General features: G+C 40.0%; 1 protein-coding gene across 7 annotated transcripts in view; it reads left to right on the plus strand.

Moving 5' to 3' along the window:
• LOC109034625 (elongation factor 1-delta) overlaps positions 1-22,516 on the plus strand; it is a 156,745-nt gene that overhangs the window by 119,604 nt on the left and 14,625 nt on the right. For 2 of the 7 annotated variants that reach the window (XM_072297210.1, XM_072297212.1), the window contains 2 exons: positions 5,872-5,987; positions 18,637-20,479. In XM_072297210.1, the coding sequence (XP_072153311.1) occupies positions 5,872-5,987; positions 18,637-18,705 (185 nt within the window). In that variant the 3' untranslated portion in view covers positions 18,706-20,479. Of the gene's footprint in view, positions 1-5,871; positions 5,988-8,014; positions 8,292-14,346; positions 14,470-18,636; positions 20,480-20,598; positions 20,709-22,516 lie in introns of those variants that run through there. The other 5 variants (XR_011899308.1, XR_011899305.1, XR_011899307.1 and 2 more) reach the window with 5 other exon arrangements.

Raw genomic sequence — 22,516 nt, forward strand, 5'->3', positions numbered from 1 at the left:
CATAATTATCCAAAAAAAAATCTCCAAAAATAGCAATAGTTCTTGCTTCCCACCAAATGATTTTTGTTAATTTTGAAGGGAAATAATTCTGTAAATTTTCATACAGTACATATATTTCTTATTTTTAAAAGAAAAAAAGAAGTTGCACGATTTTGAAAACACTGTAATCACGCTGGCTTCTTTTTGCTGAATGCGGTCCAATCTTTCTTCTGCTGAATTTGCAACTTGCATACCGGCATCCCCGTTGAATATGAACAAATCATAAAAAAATTTAGTTCATTGTAATCTGGTTTTTCCGCAGAATGTAAGTTTACTAAGAGAATTAAAGTCGAAGCAAATCTTAAAAATGTCATCAAATTTTCTTTGGAGCTCCAATAGGCCATAGGGAAGGCCAACGGATTGAGATCCATTCATGCCGAGCGGTCTATTGTTATGTTTAAAGGAGACCGGTGGCATTGGCCGAGATGTGGTTGCGCTGGCGTCAGCGTGTGCTGGAAAAACCTCAGGTCCAGACATCATCGTATCGCGCCCTCAGTATAGAGTGGGACTATGTAGGGATTCTCTTCCATTACAAACCGTGAAAGCCATGAGAATTACCCCGGTTGATCATCCAAACGAACTGAGACTAAAAGAACCAAAATTCAATATCTCTAATTTGGTCGATTTTCTGCCAAATTTGAAATTCCCGTCATTTTCCATCGGAGGGAACTGGATCATATTGCCAAACTCTGGACGGAACAGGCTCATCTGGGGACTATCGCCTGTTGATAGCCGGAAAGTCATGGAAATCAACCCAGTGAAACGCTCAAACGAACTGTGACAAAAAATTAAATTGATATATCGAACGATGATATATTTCTACGTTGAAAATGGGGATTTTTGTAAAATCTATGGCTTTTTTGGGGGATATCTGAGCAAATCTGGGGATTTAAGGATTTTTAGCGAAATCCAGGGATTTTTTTTCTTCCTGGCTAGGGATTTTTTCGGGTCAATAATATAATATCTTAATCTTGATCAATTTAATATCTTATGGACTCACGCGATGCTGATGCGCACCAGATAAAAGTTTCGGAAACATATCAAAAGCGCAATCCGATTCTGCGATAGTAAGAAAGTTGCGCATTTGAGCAGGAAAGTGTTGCAAACGATTATTTAAGGAAAGGGGATAGGATTTCTCAAGGAACAAGGATGTGTAATTCGTAAATGGCGAAAGTGATACATAAACTCCCCTTCCACTAAAAAAAAAAACCCACAAAAAATCTGAAATTAGCCGCCCGATGGCATAACACCATCCCCTCCCCCATAAATGAGGCTCTGTAAGCCGGATCATTTCAAGCGAATTACCTGTTGATAACCGCAAAAATCATTAAAATCAGCCCAGTAGAACGGTAGAGCTAAGCGTCACCAGAAAAGAAAATTTTGGTGACTTGAGTGCTTTTTAAAATAAATAAAGCATTATTAGCAAATATACATGTACATTGTGTGGGCACTTTATTTAAAACCAAACATCGGCACCTAAAGAGAAATGGTGGGAAAATTTAATTTTGTCCTTGAAAATCGGAAAAGAGCAAAGGGCGCATTCCAGTGAGGGAATGTAAACTAGATTTCGGAGGTCTTGAAATCAACAATAACACGTTTTCTGAAACATTTCTTAAAAATGGTTCTTTTATGATATGTTTCGCTGAAAACGTGTCAAAATTGTTGTTGCTTTGAAATGAAGCCAATCATTTATTTATCAAAACTGTTCGATTCAGTAAATAATAATCGGTAGCGTGCAAAATAAAAACAGTAGAATAACATTCGATTTGGAACTCGCTGACACCCAACGGTATAAATCCCCCGAAAAGGCTCCTTAATGATTAGGATAAATGTCTCTGTTTAAATATCCCGTGCAAAGAGCGCCGGATCTCCCGCCCGGATCTTTCTTGAGTTGCCACGGTGCTTGGCCCTTCCTGTCCGCTTCCATGGGCAGAAGTCAGAGCGGAGAGAGATGTGACCACGCTGCGCTGCCAAAGGTTCCGGCTACCTGTGAGCCTGCGACTCCGGAGCGGAAGATTCGGGTTCCGACGGAGCGCTAACTTGTTTTACAGTCCCCGCCCCTCCCACTTCAAGTGGTATTTAACCCCCCTAATCTTGGAGCACAAAATTTTCTTTTTGCGGCACAAAATAGCACAAAATTATGACGTGCTTTTTATCTCGAAATTCGAAAGTGGGGGGGCTATCGTTTCTACAGCCCCCCCCCCCCCAGTTTGAAATGGTATTTAACCCCCCTAATTTTGGAGCACAAAATGTTCTTTTTGCGGCACAAAATAGCACAAAATTAGCACAAAATTATGACGTGCTTTTTTTCTCGAAATTCGAATGTGGGGGGCTATCTTTTCTACAGCCCCCCCCCCCCCCAATTTGAAATGGTATTTAACTCCCCTAATTTTGGAGCACAAAATTTTCTTTCTGCGGCACAAAATTAGCACCAAATCATGATATATTTTTTTATTCAAGATTCGAATGTGGGGGGGGGGGGGCTGTGGAAATGGACCCGCATGGTCCGATCCGTCAGCAATCAGAATTTTATTATCAACCTGACTAAAAATGGATTTTTACATTTTCTTTAAATATAGGCTGAAAACTTACTTAAGGCTCAGCCTCAGCCCCCCCCCCCTCCCCCTTGTGAGGCACCGTAAGGCTGTTGGAGACCCCCTTCCCCCTAAGAGTCTTACGTTATTCATGGACATTGCCCAGTAAATCAAGTTTACCAAATTTCAAAATCCAATAAATTTCCATAGAATCCATCCAAAAATGGCTGATCAGCAGGACTCGTACATGGTGTTGCAAAGCTGTAAAATGATTAATAATTGTTCTGAGAGGCCGCATTGATGTCCCATTAAGGTTCTTATATTTACTATTTCATTGTGTCCTCCTCTAACAATCTATCAGTAATGATAAATTAAAGCTCAAGTCTAGCTTGGCAGACGAATACACTCTCCTGCAACCGATCAGAAAGACTTGGATTTAGTGCTCTAGATCTTCATGATGTGTCATCATCGTCCTGGGATGCAACTTGAAAGTCCTGTAACATTTTTCTTTCCATGTATCAAAGTGTTTTACTCCCATAAGCTTTTAATATAGATATATCGTCGGCGTAAGTCTGCAATCACATATCTCGTCTGCGGTAACTGAAAATCTCCGTCCCTATGTTATTTTTTTAAAGGAGAGCACAGTGACATCATTTCTTGAAGTTCATGCCGAATTTTCTTCGCACAGAGAAGAAAAATCACGGCAGCTTTAAATAATTGCCATTGAGTGGTATTCTGTTTAAAAAGTAAAGAATGTCAGGACGTTGCAAACCGAGTTAAGTGATTGCCGACTTACACCATCGATATTTAATCCAGTTTTAAGCTTGGCAATTTGGCAAATGGAAACGAGTTCATAGGTTCAAAATTTTTAATTTGCGGCACAAAATAGCACAAAATTAGCACAAAATTAATATATATTTTTTTATTTAAGATTCGAATGTGGGGGGGGGGGGGGGGGGCTGTGGAAATGGCCCCGGACCGTGCTTCTGTCGTTTCTCTTAATTCCCACTTCTCCATTCCATAGGATGATGAGCAGTGACTTCATCCTTACGTCAGCTTTATACTTTTAACTATTCGGAAGACAAAAAAAATCTTCTATTTTGCTCCCTGTATTTTTGTTTATTGAAAATTGTTTCATTAATATTTCTCATGTACGTACTTCAAAAATTTAGTTTTACTAAAACAAATTTTGGCCTAAAAATTTCATTGTTTTTCTAAAAGAAAACGTAATACTTAAATCTGTGATAATTGGAAAAAAAAGGGAGGAGGTAAGTTGAGCCTGACGACATTTTCCAAAGTGGGTTAAGGGATGCCTTACAATGCCTTATGGCGAGGGGGGGGGGGGGCTATAAATGGGAAAAAGTGCCTTACGTAAATTATGGTTGGCCTTAAAATACGAAAACCAATTTGAAGCTCTGGGATCAATTTTCGAAGTTAGCCTGGTTACAGGACTGCCATGTTTTAGGTCTTACTCTTAAGTTCAAACTCCATATCAGAGGCGCAAATAGTTTCAATGGAACCACTATCTCCAATTGTACATGAGCGCATGTTTGGGTTGTCATTATGCACAGAGTCATTCATGGTTTTGATATGAAGGTAAGAAATGAAGGTGCATGATCAGGCGCACTTAATCCAGTAGACAACTGTAGGTTCAATTATTTACAATATGTTGAGCTAGGTTCCTATAAGAAAGATGCCAAATAAATTCAAAATAGCATCAATCCCAAAGTCTCCAATACTGATAAAGATGCTGCAATCATGGATCTGATATCACCCTAAGAACAGGGTGTCTCACGAGAAATGAGCCACCTGAAATACCTATCTGGTGAACGGGTTGGAATTTAGAAAAACGGTAAAAGACGTGTTCGTTTATATCATGGGGACACCTTTTGACATATTTTAAATTTTCCCTAACTGCGGGAGGGGCGCGGGGTACCCCTCCCGGAAATCGAGCTTTTCAAATGGGACTCCCATATTTTTACTTCAGAAATCAATTCTACGCAAAAAAACAAGCCACCCTGTCCAAACCGGATGTAAATCGGACAATTTTTCAGCGATTGGCAGAGGTTGAAACATTTTTCTAATGCTCTTTTCAAAATATCCCCACGCCGAATGGGACATACCGAACATTTCCGAGGGGGGCTCATCGAGAAGGAGTACTAAGTTTTGGACATGAATCAGCATTCTTTTTTCTGTAGCATAAGAAACCAAAGCCATGGAGAAACAGCTGAATAGAAAAATAAATGGATTACCTTCTCTCAGGTGGGTTTCAATGATTTTAGCCGGACCTTGATGTTTTGAAGAACGCTATTCCCCGCGGTGCGTGGCAATTTTCGGGAGTTGGTTTTGAATGACTGTTGAAGATTAACGGAAAGTTTAAACTTCTCCTCTCTTGAAAATTAAAGTTCTGATGAGTAACAACCGATTTTAAACATTTATAAAAACATCAGGTACGGCTCAAATCATTGACACGTACCTGAAAAAAGGTAATCTATTTATTTTTCTGTTTAGCTGTTTCTCCATGGCTTTGGTTTCTCATGCTTCAGAAAAAAGAATGGTGATTCGTGTCCAAAACTTAGCACTCCCTCCCGATGAGTGCCCCTCGGAAATGTTCGGTGAATCGCATCTTAATGTCAAAGAAAAGGGCTCCGCGTGCTCTAGTTTTTGAGTACAGCAGATTTTTTTTTTTTTCATCGAAAGGCCACTGCTTGCGAGTTTTTTTGGCGGAGAGTTTGGTTTGATACAGCAATCCTATTCGGCGTGGGGATATTTTGAAAAGAGCATTAGAAAAATGTTTCAACCTCTGCCAATCGCTGAAAAATTGTCCGATTTACATCCGGTTTGGACAGGGTGGCTAGTTTTTTTTGCGTAGAATCGATTTCTGAAGTAAAAAAATGGGAGTGCCATTTGAAAAGCTCGATTTCCGGGAGGGGTACCCCGCGCCCCTCCCGCAGTTTGGGAAAATTTAAAATACGTCACAAGGTGTCCCCCATGATATAAACGAACACGTCTTTTACCGTTTTTCGTAATTCCAACCCGTTCGCCAGATATTCCAGGTGGCTCCTTTTCTGTGAGACACCCTGTATACGTATTGGGAGGAATAAACTACACGAACAATCATATGCATAAGCAGTTCGAAGAGGATGCAGAAAGATATTGTACTAATTCTAAGTTAAAAGCTTGTTGATACCTGGCTCACCAGTATTTGACGAAAATGCAAGCAATATCTTGTTTCAAAAATTTAATATCTTGATCATGATTAGTATGTTCTCTACACTGAGGTCTTTCTTCTCTTCAGCAAAACTTGTTCCTTTGGCTTATGGAATTCACAAGCTACAGATAGCGTCAGTGGTGGAAGATGATAAAGTCTCAGTTGATGACATCTCTGACAAGATTCAAGAAATCGAGGACTTTGTAAGTTCAATATGATTTTCATTTCATTGCTTCATTTGCTTTCACGCTTTCATTGCCTACTTCTTCCTGACATAACTAAATCATCATGAAATCAACAACAGCTCAGTATGCCTAGTGGTGCCTGGTCAGTCATAGGCGAATCTTATTTTGGATATATTTTTTGTTAAAACACCAGACCTGATTTCTTTTTCTCTTGTAATGCATTTCTCCCTAAGGAATTAAAGTCAATTTTTAGGTACAAGTATCGAGGCAACCAATCATGTTTTTATACAAGAGGATTCTTGTACCTTGAAATGATGTTTGGGAGTGCTGAACCAACCGAGTGTACCCTATCTTGAATGAAAACTGGGGATGATGGGTTGTGGGTAGGTGCCTTTTTTGCTCTGACAACAATGGAGGCCAAGTTCCACCCACATTGAAGAATTTTAAATCTCATGAGTTTTTACCGTCTTGCCTCCCGCAAGTTATTTACCGGTGTTTCCTTACTGATTTTGTCAAATTGTCGCTCCAAAGGGCGAAAATTTCGTCCGTTTTGACATATCGTGAACGAGTAAAGAACAGTGCCCTCTTTGACCGTTTGGGTGGCCGGTCCGTCCAGGGAAACCCGAGGCGACGCACCATCGTCCCATAGCCCGATTTAAACACTATTGAATCAGATATGTATGATTTACCCTCGCAACATGAGTTAAAAGGGACTTTTTGGGTCGCTGAGTTCATGTATGCTAATTCTAGGTGGCGGTAGCCACCCTGGCCCAATCCTAAAAAACTCCCCCTAAAAAATGACGACAAAAAAAAAAAAAAGACGGGTGGCTGCTGCCTAACTAGTTTTACAAGAAACAACGCGACCGGGCTTTTCTGCACGGTTTGCGGTCCATTAAGCTCTTCTACTAATTAAGTCGGAGAGTAAACCCCAAAAACCCTATAATATTTGGGTAGAGTATGCTCAGCTCTACTCGTAATGCCCACCCTTTTTAAGTTTAGTTAAATATTAAAAAAGTTATTTAGCTTTAACGACAAATTCTGGACCCCAAAACATGACGATGATGGATTGACCAATCGCTGAGCAGATGAGCAGATTCGAGGCCCGCGAAACGCCCAGCCGCGGAAGGCGGGCGTGTTATTTAGACAAACCTACAGCTATAACCGTAGAAAAAAACCCTATAAAACTGTAGATATTTTGAAACTTCTATTCATAAAGCTCATACATATTTTTGGAATTTTGACATAAATGAGACATAAGGGAGAAATAACGGTAAATAGTTCATTTTTTAGTATTTTCAAGAGGCGACCTGGGGGCACGGCTGTGGAAGTAATGGTAGCATAAAACCCATTAAACTAGGTAAAATTTAAATCTGTAGACGCCGAAGATGGAACTTTTGGTACTTTCGTAGACTTACGTAGACGTCGAAAGGAGAAATAATCGAAGGAAGGAGCGGGTCCTTCAATTCTTCAAATACATTTGAATTTGAAAATAACTTGTAGAACCGCGCAATGGATGGTGAGCGCCGACTCCAGAAGCTAAATTTCAGGTTATATTTCTGGTATTATGACTTCAAATATTTTAAATTTTAACATTATGAATAAGATAGATTAATCGATGCGTGTTTCTATTTTATCAAAGCCGAAGATAACTGGATCCATTTCTATATGATCCTTTTATGATTCTTGCACCCTTGATAAATTTAGTTGCCACAGTAAGTACCCGGATCAACCTGCCATTTCTTCCCAGCGGCCTTGATCTAGTGATCTTTTCAAGTAATTGTTCATGAATAATTGATGATATCCCACTATAGTGAGTCCTAGATACTATTTCTCGTTAATAAGATTCAGCAACTTTTCACCAGAAAATCATCCTTTCCCTCAATACGATGATGTGTGTCTGGGATCTCAATCGGTGGGAATGAATCTGCGTTTCCACTTTCTACTAAAATTTTGCTAGCAGCCAGGCAGCCTACCTCCTCCGGAGTTGATGTGTGTTTTCTCAGTGTATCGTGCAACTGGTGCCTAAAGCCTGTATGTTTTCATAGACTTGTGGTGCTTTATATTGGAAAACTGGTTAACGCATTCACCCGCCAGTCTTGGTTATGTGTCTACTTAAAGAAGCTACGCTTCACTGAAATGGAACCGCTTCAATGAAATCAACTCAATGTCACAAAATCAAAGATACTTAACTTCAAGCTTTAGCTTTAATTTGATTTTTATCAAGTCTCTTTGATTCTGGGTCAGAAGTTGATTGAATCATCAAAGCCTGTGTTCGGATAAAATTCTTCAAATCAAGGTCTTTCATATTGACCTGTGCAGAAGGTATGTATCTATACTACTACTTCATTGGTTTGATAAAATTGAGATGCTAACTAATGCAGGATATACTTGATGATAACCTCTCCATACATTCGCTAAAATTTGCATTACCTGGAGACGCAAATTCCGTCACTGCTTACCGCATATAGGAGATAATGCAGAGCGGCTGTTCAATATAAAACATCAGTGCCTCTTGACCTCTAGATTATCTGAGTCCTCGCCTGACAAATTTACCCATTATGAGAGTGCGACAGAAAATTAGCTGTTCCATTTAGCACGGAAATTGGATACAAGAATTAATTCTCTGACACACCCTGCAAGTGCAGTAAAACTCATTAGATGTGGACTATTGATGCCCGGAGCTGGCAGGTTATTGAAAACTATCAATCGAGACTCGAACAGCCAAAAATTTTAGTCCGGGCGACTAAAATCTTTGGCTGCTACAGCCTCAACATCCACTGACTATCTCCTTTGATGAAGCGTAAACTGCTCACATTTCTCAAGATAAGGAATGCCTGCGCTTGAAAGGCATCTCTCATAAAACAGAAAGCATTGATACCTACTTACTTTGTCTACCAGTCTTGATGAGGCAGTGTCCTGCATCCTCCATGTTATTACTGCTGATTAAATTGTAGGTCAGAGAGGCTGGCTATTCGTAGTATAGATGATGGAACACATTATTGACTTACCTGCAGTGAGCTGCAGAATTTAGTTTGCATGCATTTAAACTCATTCCGTACCAGGTACGGAATCTGCATGACCAGAAGTAGCGGATGCAGGCTTATGAAAATGAAATTGTATCAAACTGTTTCATTACAGTTCAAAAGATTAATGCTATTGCGATTGAAATTTCAGTTGTGGCAACTGTAATTTTTGCTTGCGAAAGGATCAACTTTTGCTGTTAATCTTTTCTGATGAAGAGTGAACTGGTCACATTTCTCAAGATACATAATGCCACAGCTTTAGAGAAAGCTCTCATAAAACCAAAAATTATTGATAAATACTTACTTTTCCAAATGCTATCTTTAGGAGATGGTATCAAGCGTTTGCAATGTTATTACTGATGATGAAATTAGAGTTCGGAGAAATTGCAATATGAATGGTCCAAGGACCTGGCAGGCATAACTGGGTAAAAGCAGCGTAAATAATAGTGCTCCTGCACTGAGCTGCAGAATTTAGCTAGCATTCTATCATTAGCTCCATTAATAAAAAAAAAAGTGTCAGATATAATGTGAGACCTAAAAATTAGCCCTAAGCATAGGTGATGTCCCTACTGTAAATCCTGGTTTTGTGCCTACCGTACACAGAAGATGGAACATTACATAAAAGTCCTATATTAAAGGCGGCTCCCAAGTTGTTGATTATCAGGGTTCTCGCCCGATACATTCACCCACTTTGAAGGTGTGACAGAAAATAGACTGGTTAATTTTATCTTTGAAAGTAAACCCATCAGTAATTAAAATGGCACTCTCCCTTTCAGACTGTTTCGCGTTTAAAATAAATCGGTCGGTGTGGACTCTAGTTGACCGGAATGGGCAAATGGAGAATCCTAATGATGAAAGTTATCAAAGGGTTTCATTGCAGCAGGCCGATTATTGAAAGTTTGAAGCAGTCTGATAAGAGATCGAAATGCGATACATTGCACGGTTAAGATAGGGCTGTCTTGCCTTGTTGTACTGACATAGTTTCAATAATTGGCATGCAGTTGAGAAAATTTATGTCATCACAACTAAAGTTTATTGTATACCATCTCCTTATGAACGGAAAGATTTAACGTAAGTACCAAGATGATTTCATATGTTGTCTAGATAGAAATGCACACAGTAGACAAAGTAAGTAGCATCTCTTCCTTTCAGGCACATCGTTCCCTCAGTAATCAGAGAATCATAAAGGAAAACCAGAGACAAATAGGAAAACTCACAACCAAAAAGGTACCTAGAGAGAGATGCATGATTCATGATTCATGCAAAAATTTGGAAGCATTATTCCTCAAGGCAGCATAAAATTGAAAACGTTTCGTGCGTACAATAAGAAAACCATTCAAGAATTTAGATTGTTATTTAATAATTCCAGAAATAATATGACAAAGAAAGAGAAAAGAGCCTGGAGAAATTGCGATGATATTCTGCTCAAATCCGATCGAAAATTTCCGAACAAAACAATAACATAACCTCTATCTATCGCTTCTATAGTTTCTATCGTGCGTAGCCAATGAGAATTGGGCATTACGTCAAGTGACCCAACTTTGTCACGATTTTAATATTGACCTGCGGTTTTTCTTCTATGACGCACAGGGTGTGCCAAAAATATGGATCCTTCTTATTGATGTCTTGAGAACAATTACAGATTATTGACATGCGGTTTGAACGAAAGGACCCTGCACACCTCTTATGGGAAGCTGCACCACGACCGATTGCCTTCTGACTTATGTTTTTCGATTCTCCTCAAGATGCTGATCAAAAGTTATAATTGCGCCAACTTTCTAGGATGCACCGTTTTCGCAAAAAACCTAAGAGAAGATTCAATTATTCGGCGATAAAAAGCCAGAAATATTCCTCATTTCAGTACTCGAGTGAACAAATCAGGGGAACTCCCGCACTGAGCTGCAGTCTTATCTCGGATTCCGCTCGCCGTTTTGCTCGACTATCCAAATCAGATTCTTGAGGAGCATAAGAACAGGAAAGTCTGAACGTCTACCGGGCGAGTGCGGGAGAGAGATAGCCTCTGAGTCGGCAGGTACAGATAAGAAGACGGACACGCGCTACATTTTTTCCTTATTTACATCGGGCCTGTCCTCAAATGCTTTGTTCTTTTTTATTCATAGTCGCCGAATAATTGAATCTTCTCTTAGGTTTTTTGCGAAAACGGTGCATCGTAGAAAGTTGGCGCAATTATAAATTTTCATCAGCATCTTAAGGAGAATCGAAAAACATAAGTCAGAAGGCAATCGGTCGTGGTGCAGCTTCCCATAAGAGGTGTGCGGGGTCCTTTCCTTCAAAAAAGGTGGGCCGCTCTCGAGTGGGGGGGGGGGGTGTCCAGGGGGTCGTTACCTCTCTACTTCGCGTCCGGGAACAACTTTTAAATTTAAAATGGGAACTCTCTTTGCCTGATACCTAGTGCGTAGAAGTCATACCAAAAATACATAATCGCCTTCCTAAAAAACAAAAATGTGATTTTTGTACAAAATTTCGGCCCAATCCAAAAAATGTCACTAATGGGTCATTCCATTGTAACGGGTGTGACAACAATTTAACTTTAAACAAGAATTTGAACTCTTTCTTGGGGTTTAATTAAAAAATTATCTGCAGCAGCAGAAAGAACTTTTTTTATAGATCATTTCAGTTTATCAGAAATTGTTTTTACTTTGTTCCATTCCTCAGAAAAAATTAAAAGGCATGCGTAACGGGTGTGACTGATTTTGGAAGTGAGTTTTTCCTCAGTGAGTGTACAGTGGAAACTCAGCGAATTTTATGAATGTAAAAATCTGATTAAATTATATGATGAAGCCAAGGGTTTTTGCTTCAACTGCCGATGATCCGTTTTCGATTATCTGTTTTTCTTTCCTTGAAAAATGGGAAAGTTTGCGTAACGGGTGTGACGTAACGGGTGTGACAGATTGTCTCTCTGAGGTCCATCATTTCTGATAGAGTTTAAAAGTTAAAAAACTTGCTTTTCTTCTCATACTCTTATTGTAGGCAATCCTAATCAGTAAATCAATCAACAGTTTGACGCATTTTAATGTAGAACATGCCAAAACTACATTTTTCTACAAGGTGGCCCAGACCTACCGTTTGCGTCACGGGTGTGACGTAACGGGTGTGACAAATTGTCTCTCTGAGGTCCATCATTTTTGAGAGAGTTTAAAAGTTAAAAAACTTACTTTTCTTCTCATACTCTTATTGTAGGCAATCCTGAGCAGTAAATCAATCTGCAATATGACGCATTTTAATGTAGAACATGCCAAAACTACAATATTCTACAGGGTGGCCCAGACTTACCGTCCCAGGGCTTTTCTTCGGGTAACCCAGGATTCCCCTTTCGTCCCCGCGGTCCCACCATCGGCATCGGCACCTCGCATGGCCCAAATTAACCACAAAAAAAACCCTGGCACGGTAGGTCTGGGCCTGTAGTAAAGTGAAAATATTTCAATCAAATCGGAGAGAGTTCAACGAGTTCTATTTGAAGTCCTTTTGAGATAAGGTGTATTCACTTTAAATACTGAAATATGGCAAAAAAAATGGCTATCTCTCTCTTATTAGATGTATATATAACCTCTAATTATGCATATGAGTGTATTTCTTGTGATAACCGCAGAAAAAATGGTGAGAAGTGAGGCAACATCAGCATAATTGAAGCCTCTTCTCATTGGTCACACCCGTAACGTGTCACACCCGTTACGCATTTTTGCCCATCAATTGTTGAGATAAAAATTCGGAAAAAATACTCCAAAGCTGTACTTGACTTGAAGACGTACGGAAAAAATTGGCATCTCAAAATGACATAAATTAAAATAGTTACATTAAAAAACCCATGTTTTGCGTAACGGGTGTGACAGTCAGTACACTAAGTTTTAAAAGTTACTTATAATATACAGTAATTACTTTTAAAAATTGAAACTTTGCAGGAGCACATTGAATCAGTTTCTTGACAACTCCCAGCATAACCTGAAACTTGGTTTTGGTGGGAACACCAGAAAACATTGCTACCAAACTGTCACTCTTTTTACAGTAGGATAAAGCTAAGCAACGGGGTTACAAAACACGTAAAAATTGCGAGAAAAAAAACAAAACGGAGGTAAACCACATATATTTCCAAAAACTAGGAGTATTAAGGAGTCCAAAAATAAATATCGTTGGGTCATTTGGAGGGGGAAAAAAAAATACCCCCCGGACTACCTAGGCGTGGAATGACCCTAATTACAAAAAAAAAAAAAAAAATCAGGCACCCAAAAAATATGATGGCAGTACCGTTTGGATTCATCATTTAAAAGGAAATGATATCAAAACGGCCCAATTTCCTCTGAAATATGCCCATCTTTGATCAATAATTTTTTCGAGACCTTCCGACTCATCGCTGAGGAGCTACTGATCATTACTTGACCCTTAGTGTATGTCCTTGTTTAGATGTCAAATAGGTCTATATGAGACATGTAATGCATTTTTTTCTTTAAAGAGATAAAAAACAAAAAATCGTCATAAAATTGAAAAAAATTCGAAGAAAAAAAAAAGGAATGGGCCGGCGCCGGCCGGCAAGTACAAAAAAAGGAGGGAAAATAGATACATTGGTATGCCCCTACATTTTGGCATGGGTGACCGACCCGGTCTTGCCACATCCATGAAGTTGTTAAGAAAGAAGCATTGTAAGTAGGAGGCACATAATATTCGCAATAATACGCCAAGGTTCAGTGCAGTAGTTTGTAAGGCCTTCTATTAGGAACCAACAAAGAATATGGCATTGCTTGAAAGTTGTTAAGTTGTTCACTCATGTGTGAATATCTTCCAGTTTATCTTTCAATGACGATTTCGAGAAGGACTGATCCTCCTTTTGACGATGATACTTGTTCATGTATATATGCAAGAGAGACGATAATCACCCTTTTATCTACCACTTGTATGTACGGCCGGCCGGCCCATTCCTTTTTTTTTCTTCGAATTTTTTTTCAATTTTATGACGATTTTTTGTCTTTTATCTCTTTAAAGAAAAAAATGCATTACATGTCTCATATAGACCTCTTTGACATCTAAACAAGGACATACACTAAGGGTCAAGTAATGATCAGTATCTCCTCAGCGATGAGTCGGAAGGTCTCAAAAAAATTATTGATCAGAGATGGGCATATTTCAGAGGAAATTGGGCCGTTTTGATATCATTTCCTTTTAAATGATGAATCCAAACGGTACTGCCATCATATTTTTTGGGTGCCTGATTTTTTTTTTTTTTTTTTTTTTTTGTAATTAGTGACATTTTTTGGATTGGGCCGAAATTTTGTACAAAAATCATATTTTTGTTTTTTTGGAAGTATGTTTCTACAAAAAATTCATTTTTAACTTTGTTATAGCTTCGGTAATACTTCGTTGAAAAACCTTGAATTGAGACTGTGAGCATCTGTCAAAGTACTGGTTTAGTGATCACCACATCACACTGCTATCCGAGGGGTCCTGGGTTTGATTCCTGACAAAAGGTTATACTTTTTTCACACTTAAAAATCAATTTATGCATTGGAAGGACTATAAGAAGCTAAATATAGTAAAACTTTGTCATACTACTGTCAAGGGAACTTGAGAAAGACCGCCCAGAAGAATATTTCAACTTTTCATGTCATCGGAGCCCAACTTTCAAGTCCCACCGATCGGCCGTTTGAACTCGTTTTCGTCTGCCAATCTAAACTTCAGCTTAAATACATCTGTTCTTATGGACCATGCTCTTAAAACATGGTAAAACGTTAAAAAAAACTTTGAGGGGACCTCATAGTGGCCTCCCGAAACAATTATTCAACGTTTCGTACAGTGGTAAGGCACGAATGATCGATATAATCGATATTTCTCCATTTTAAGCTATGATAAAGAATTGATTATTAAGGTGTTAGCTGCGAACACCCTGTCAATTGATCCTTTCCTGTAGTCAAATCAATTGATTTATTGCAAAGCACTCCACGCCACTGGTTTTGTAGCACCAATTTCAATTCCTTCAGTTCAGTCCCATCAACTCCTATTACTCTGCCTGGGCAGATTTTGGCCCTAATACATCCGATTCGATAGAATATGACAACGGAACATGATAAAATGCATGGTGAATGGCATATGATAGCTAATTGTAGGAAGTGCCAGGAAACGCGAAAACGTCATTTTTGATGAGGAAGAACTTGAGCTTAAGGTGTCTCACAAATCTGCTTCTTAGAGTAGAGCTAGAGCTACTATTCTACGGAAAAAAATTAAAATTTGAGGTAGTAGATTTTAAGGGGTAGGGCTCGAAAGTGGAGGAGGTCAAATCTTGTCCACTCTGTAACTAGAGTCAAAATGAATATTTTGAGCTGAAATTTTTATGGGTGGTAGTTCTCCCGAGGACAGGTTTAGTATTGAATTTGTGCAAAATAGGCTAGCCGTTGAAAAATTGCGAGTTTTGAAAGTTTTAAGCGGGGGGGGGGGGGGTGCGGCATAAGGGGAGTCGACCGGAGCAGGGCCGCATAGTTGCTCAGGGGGAAAAAGTTTTTGAACAAACTATTCTTCGCACAGTGGGTCAGGGGAAGGAGGATTTCTTACTATATTATAAAATCCTAAGCCCTGAAATGGTCGACATCTGTTCCGCGCTGTCCTGAGGTTACTGTTAGGGCGAGAGTATGGAAATTTTACAGCGTTGTAACAACTTATGTGCTTTAGCACGGCGCGATCTCCTTTCCTTGAATTTTTCATTTTTAGCAGAGTTGTTGCGAAAAATTTGCATATCAATTTTTGCCTATTTCGTGACTAATATTGATCCTATGAACTTGAAATTCGTCATGATGAAGGTGCGAGCTGAAATGGTTATGCTGAAGCTTTTTGCGCATAAAATGTTTACAATTGCTCGAGTTATCGCGAAAAATCTAAAAAATTCACCGTGTCTATGTCAAGGTGTACAAAGCATACCATTGAAGTCTCAACATAGACCTTTCTACCCACTGATGCAGCCTTATACGCACACGTGCACCTCGAAGCCCGATTTTTGAAATTTTCACCCACACGGGAGTAATTGCCTTTTTTCCAAATTTGCGAAACTGGAACAAATACTGTGGTTGTCAGATTGCGTGGAAATGACACGGATTCTCTTGAAAGACAAATGAGCGTTTTCGATATTTTTTGGGACAGACGGCAGCGTCCTAAAAGACCCTTAAAACTCTCGCGCGACAGAATACGAGCCCGGAGGGTCCAGAGAGTATAGAAGGTTAGAGGCCCGACTGGATAGGGAAGAATTGAAACAGAAGTTGGAGCCGTGAGCAAGCAGTTGCGTACGTTGGCGCGAGAGTGCGCGGCGAGCGGAATCCCATACCACTGCGCTGATTGGCTAAGCGAGAGTTGCGGACGGACTATGTATAAAAAATTGCCTACGTGGAGGTGGTCCGGCAGCAACATACCCGCCGCTAGTCACTGGAAAACAATAGAAAATAGTAGTTGCGTACGTTGCCAGCGAGCGCGCTGCGGGCTGCGAGCGCTTCTGTTTCAATTACCGAGCATTGAGTCGGGCCTCTAACCTTCTATACTCTCTGAGAGGGTCGTGGTCGCCCTCGCCCGAGGCCAGACATCTTCCGCGGCACTTGAAGTGTTTAAACGATTTCAAATACTGCGTTATGAGTGCGCCCGTAAAAACGAAACTTCATTCGCATGGTTTCATTCAATCGCGCATGAATGAAAATGCGGGAATTAATCGTAGAATTGAACGTATTTCTGCCAAACGGAAGTATGTTCATTATGACGTGAGCCCTGCTATACATATATTCTTATGGGTCTCGGGGCTCATATCTTAATGCACGTAGTTCCGTTTTGCAGAAATACGTCCAATTCTACGGCAGTCAATTTATACTAAAAGCTCCGAGACCTCCTAATTTTGCATACCTGGCATCGCTTGGTTCCAACGTTCTACCGGGCCGATTTTCATGATTTTTGCGGCTTTCGACGGGCAATTGTCTCTAGATGGGCCCGCTTTATTCAGATTTTCAAAGTATGATCCACGTTTTTTTTTGTATTACGTGGTATAATTGCGAATTTTCTCATTTAAACAATGTAAATTTATGTTTTTTGTCATAGTTCGTTTGAGCGTTCTACAGGGCCCATTTTCATGAATTTTGCGGCTATCGACAGGTCATAGTCCCTAGATGAGCCCGCTTTAATCAGATTTTGGAAATAGTACCCAGGTTTTTTTACAATCAAGTTATAAAAGAGGGAATTACAGAATGCTCTGCAACCTGCTGGGGCTATGCACAGAAGGTTGCACAGTGGCTGAGTAGCCTGCGCATCAGCTCCACTTATCAACACAAGATTCGCTCCCGACATTTCATGATGAGCGGTGGCCGAGTCTTCTAAGACGTTGGAAGCGCCCACATGTTACAAGATGTGGGTTCGATTTCCGACTTCTCAGTAACTGAATCATGACCTGCTTATCATTATTCGTTGTTTTACTGCAATGTTTCATTAATCAGTCATTGCAAAACGCATTCTCTTGACTTCAAAAGAAATTCTTTTCTTTATTCATCAAAAAAAAAAAAAATCATTTCATTCTAAAAGGAAAGTGTACCTACCTCATATCGTAATTTTTTAGGGGAAAAATAAAACCAAAATTGATAGGAGGGTAAAAATAGGGCCGCGAAGCTGCCCATTGATGGCGCTGAGCGACCGCAGGGGGTTGGGCCGCGTAGCGGCCAGGGGCCGTAGCCCCCTACTTGTACAAAATATTCGTTGTGAAGTGGGCCAGGGTAGAGTCCCTTTATACTTAGAGTCAAGACAATGTGAATCCATTTCTGATTGGTTCCCGTATTTTAGGCCTTCACAGTGTCACAAACGGGAATAAAGATTACATTTTCACCGATTGCAAAGATTATAATCTGGAATGGACCAGGGAATTACGGGTTCGGCAAGGAACAAACGGAATGAGAGAAGGAACGGAGAAAGGAATTTAAGAATGGGCCGATCAAAGATTACAAAGAACGTTCTTTTTCTGTAATCTTTATTCCCGTTTGTGACTCCATGAGGGGTGTTGTCTTGACTCTCAGTATAAAGGGACTCTAGGCCAGGGTAAGAGGTTCGTCTTGGAACAAAATCTCACCCATTTAAAAAAAACGGCTTGAAAAAATTAAAAATATTGGTTAACTTCAAGACTCCTGCTCCCACTTCAGGAAATACACTTTCCTTCCCGCGGTGGATGCACAGGTTACGTAAAGAAAAGGAGAGACGACGGCAAAGACGCGCGAATCACAGGGGAGCTTAAAGAGGCGGAACCCATCCCCCCCCCACCGGCGCGGAGCGCCAGTTTTTCGATGATACGCGTTTCCCTTCTTAAATTCGAAAATTCCGTCGAAAATTCCGATTCACGCCACTCCCCAAGGCCCTTTACGCGACGTGAAGTTTCTCGGTAGCTCTCCTTATTGATAGTAGAGGATTGGGGAGCCAATTCATGATGGACGACACCTTCATGATCGAATATGACTGTCAACATTGTTTTCACATTGCTGCGACTCTTCCAAGCTTTCTTCGGGCGAGGTGCCCCAGGTGAAATCTAAACTGATGATTGCATTTTTGTCGAAGGGTCGCACCCATCGGCGGAAGACGCGTCCCCTGTGATGATCTTCCGTACAAATTCTTCTCAACTTCTTCTTTTTTAGGAAAAACGAAATCCGATGATCGCAGCAGAATCGCACGCACTTATCAGCAACTTAGTAACGGCTGATTGAGCATGTGATCATCCGGCTGTGTACCTGCACTCAGGGGAGTCCGTGCAAAGATAATCCCAAGCCCCAACCTCTCATCTACCGTTGATGGCGAGATTATCAACAAGGATACTTCCGGCCAGACCTTGTAGTCCATTGCAAACTAATTTAGCCAACAGCGCTAATGGACCAGTAGGCAAGGTACGAACTAAAGGATTCTGATACAGGTTTCTTAACAGAAGTATCACGTAGAATATGATACACACAACGAATATAATTGACATCAATTCCTAACTAAATGTTAAATGTTTCTTGACGCGTAATTTCAAACCTCCCTCTCTTGAAAAAACAAAAGTTTATGTAAGTCAAATCGCGCACTAAGCTTTACCATAAGAGTTTGCAGTATGAAAATTTGGCTACCTGATTCTCAGTACTTGATACATGTTGTTAATCTTTCCAAAACACGAAAAGCTCAAAGAACATTGCTCAATTAAGATACTTCCCAAAACCATTGTAGTGCGCGATTTGATTCTAGTAGACAATTCTTTTTCTTAAGAGCAAGGAATTCAAAGTTCCTACAACCAATACTGCATAAAAACGTTAATATCCCTCTTAGGAGTTGAGTAAGTAATTTTCATTGCGTGAATTTTGTTCTACGTAAGCTTCTGGTTAAGACACACGTAGCAGAATGCTATTATTTGTGCTTTGTCCACTGGTTCATTTTGTTTGAGTACTGCAAAATTGAATGTTTTTCGAATATCTAACTGGTAGTAAGCCAAAGGTTCATTTAACTTTTGTAAACAACCGTGCATTATTTGGCAGCGATCCGATGTCATTTTCAGTCTCTGCAAAGGCCTCGAAGGTATGGTGGGGTTTGCTGTTCAGTCACCTCCTCCTGGTGGATTCTGGAGAAACTTAGTTGTTACAATAATTAGGTGGAGCAAAGAGCTGTACTGAAAAACTAAGTGCTATCTTCTTTGAGCCATAGAAAGTAAAATTCACTGCCCTATGTTTCGTGTATAACAGCCTAAGCTATTTTTAACGCAAAACGTCCTGTGCGAAGCCGCTGTGGCTACACCGCGCTCGGGGCGGTACCGTACGCTCCCGCGTGGAGTCTTGTTGTGCTGTTTTTCCCATGGCGCGCGGCGCGTAACACCCCGCATTCTTGCTTCAAACTCCCGAAAACGTCAGGCGACCGAAATGTCTGACCTTGAGGGCCGCTATTCGACAAAATCTACTGGATATGACTATTTTTTTGACAAAACATATGGAACTTCAATCTAGGCTTTTTAAGGCGTTGGTGGAGACTGGAAATGACAGCGAATCGAAATCAAATGTTGCACAGTTGTGTAGAATGGTGAAATGATCCATTTGTCAAATTCTCAGTTCGCAATTCCACAGACACCCGATTATGCAGTACCCTCTTGTGTGTGCTTATCCAATATGGGACTAAATGAGGGGCTCAGTAGTGATTTCCTATTACTTTTAACATTTGAATTACAATTTGTTGATAGCCAGTGAATTTTCAACAACTTTTTCCAAGGTACTAGTCTTTGCTACTTTGCACATGAACGAAAAACCTCGAAGAATTCTCAAAAGATTCAGGTTTTTTCTTCAAATCAATGGCTACTTGCTCAGCTTCGGAAACCTTTGTTCTTTACTTATTTCTGTAATCCTGTGGATTGGTAGTACAATACTACCGAGGAAAGACAAACATTTGTATCTACTCTTTTTTGCTCTCGTTTAACTTCTTTATCCTCACTCTAATGAAATAAAGTTCCTTGTTTCATCAGTGATACCAATGTTAAATGCCTTTCATCATTTATGGCTTTGATTTTACCATTAAGATGGTAGAGGTAAGAGACAGGGAAAAATTCCAAGAAATTACAAGAATTTACAGTTGCCTTTTCAATACAGATTACCTTGCTGAGTGGTCCTCAAAACTAATCAGCTTCTGAGAATGTCTTCGCTACACTTGACGTGATCGTGGGTTACTTAGCAAAATAGGCACTTCTCAACGGATATAGGTAGTAAAAACTAATTGAATTAAAATATTTTAACTTCAGCTAAATTCTAATCTTAATTTTTTCCTGGCTGAAAGCTCTTTTAATTATATGTGTTAGCGGAGCTTAAGAAAAAGACATTTTTCTATGAGATTTTCATAGCTTTATTCGGAATGCAATACGAATGACGAATAGTGGGGCCGATAAGTGGAAAATATCATAAGAATCGTGCACTTCTGGAAGAAAGCATGAAAATTTCAGGGATTCATCTCTACCCTATAGAGATTCGATTTAGACATAAACCCCAAAAATCTGAGCCCCCTGGGGGGGCAGGGGGCCCCCCAAATTTTGAATTTTAAGTAACTACTGAACGGCTAATGTTACCGTAATTTTTTTACAGCAGGACGATGGGAAATTTTATCAGGAACAAAAATGGTTCTTATAAATTTTTCTGTAGGATCGATATTTAAGGCGTGAAACGGGAAAAACCATCGGGGGACGGGGAGCCGGCCGTTCTGGGGCAGATCCGCGCGCTGCGCTGCCTGCCCGGGCCGCGCGCGACGGCTGGCGCAGTACGGTGTTAACCGACGAAACAACCGCTTGTCTTTGTTAAAACTCAACGATGCGCAGTTTTAAAAATTTTATGAATATATCGTACTACCTATAAAGGCTGAAAATAGGGTTTAACTTTTGCAGGTAATACATATACACAAGCTAGCGCACGGCAACAGAAGGAGAAGGGGTTAAGTCCTGGAGTTCCGGATTGTTTTGTTGTATACGGATTTGTCAAGTTTTATTCAGGCATCCGAGATAACTGTATCAGACACCAGTTAAACGGAACATAATCTGGCGCACAGTTGTCTCGGGAGGGAGGGGGGGGCCTAAAAGTCACAAATCTTATTTGTAAACCACGATGACCCGAAAAATGATTTTAAAGTGTTTTTTCCCTCTTTTTCTCGGTGCTGCGTCACCAGGATTGTATCTATATATGCTTACAGACCCTAAATTTCCCGGAAGACGGCTTCCAGCCAGACTTTTAAGATAGGGAACCTAATTTTGTAAAAAAATGAGTACACAGAAAAACATTCTTCTCTCTTTTAGGAACATTTTGGTACATCATCGCTACGTATAGGCATTTTTTTAAGAGGACCTAAACCACCTTCAGAACTTTGCTCCAAAAAAACGACAAAAGAATCTTGAGAGAGCTGGATAGGGATAAAAGACCCCGAAAATCCTATGTTGGATTGCTTCTTGTACAGTATAAGGAATATTATTAAGAAATAACTAGCCGCCAATATCCGCTAATCTGCAAAAAGGGTCTTTTTGAGTGATAGGAAGTCGCGCCTACTGGGAACCCATCCTGCTCTTATGTCATCGATCGCGCATCACACGGTATCCCTCAATCTCGGTTTTGCAACTCATTACTGATTACTGATTTTGACTGATTAGTTGATATTTTGGCGAGAAATTAACCTACTGATAATCTCTGAAGCCAATTCGATCAGTATACTGTACGATAAAGTTTAAGATGTACGTTTTGTGTAGTGCATATTTCGCAAGTCCCATTTCTTGAAAATTGTCTCCAACACACCTACCTAGAATTTTTCCATGAGTTCCATACAAATAAAAAATCGGTACGAGATTTGCGGGTTGAAAAAGAAGAAATGCAATGAATTTCTTCCTGAGGTACCGGTCCCTCTCACAGGTTCTTTAAAGGATCAGAACCTGCATGATAAATACATTTCCTCCTATATTAATATTTTTTCAATACAAATGTTACCAACTCCACTCCAAACTCCATGGAACAAAATGAAAGATAATATACATGGATT

Source organism: Bemisia tabaci, chromosome 2, assembly GCF_918797505.1.
Source record: "Bemisia tabaci chromosome 2, PGI_BMITA_v3".
NCBI lineage: Eukaryota > Metazoa > Arthropoda > Insecta > Hemiptera > Aleyrodidae > Bemisia > Bemisia tabaci.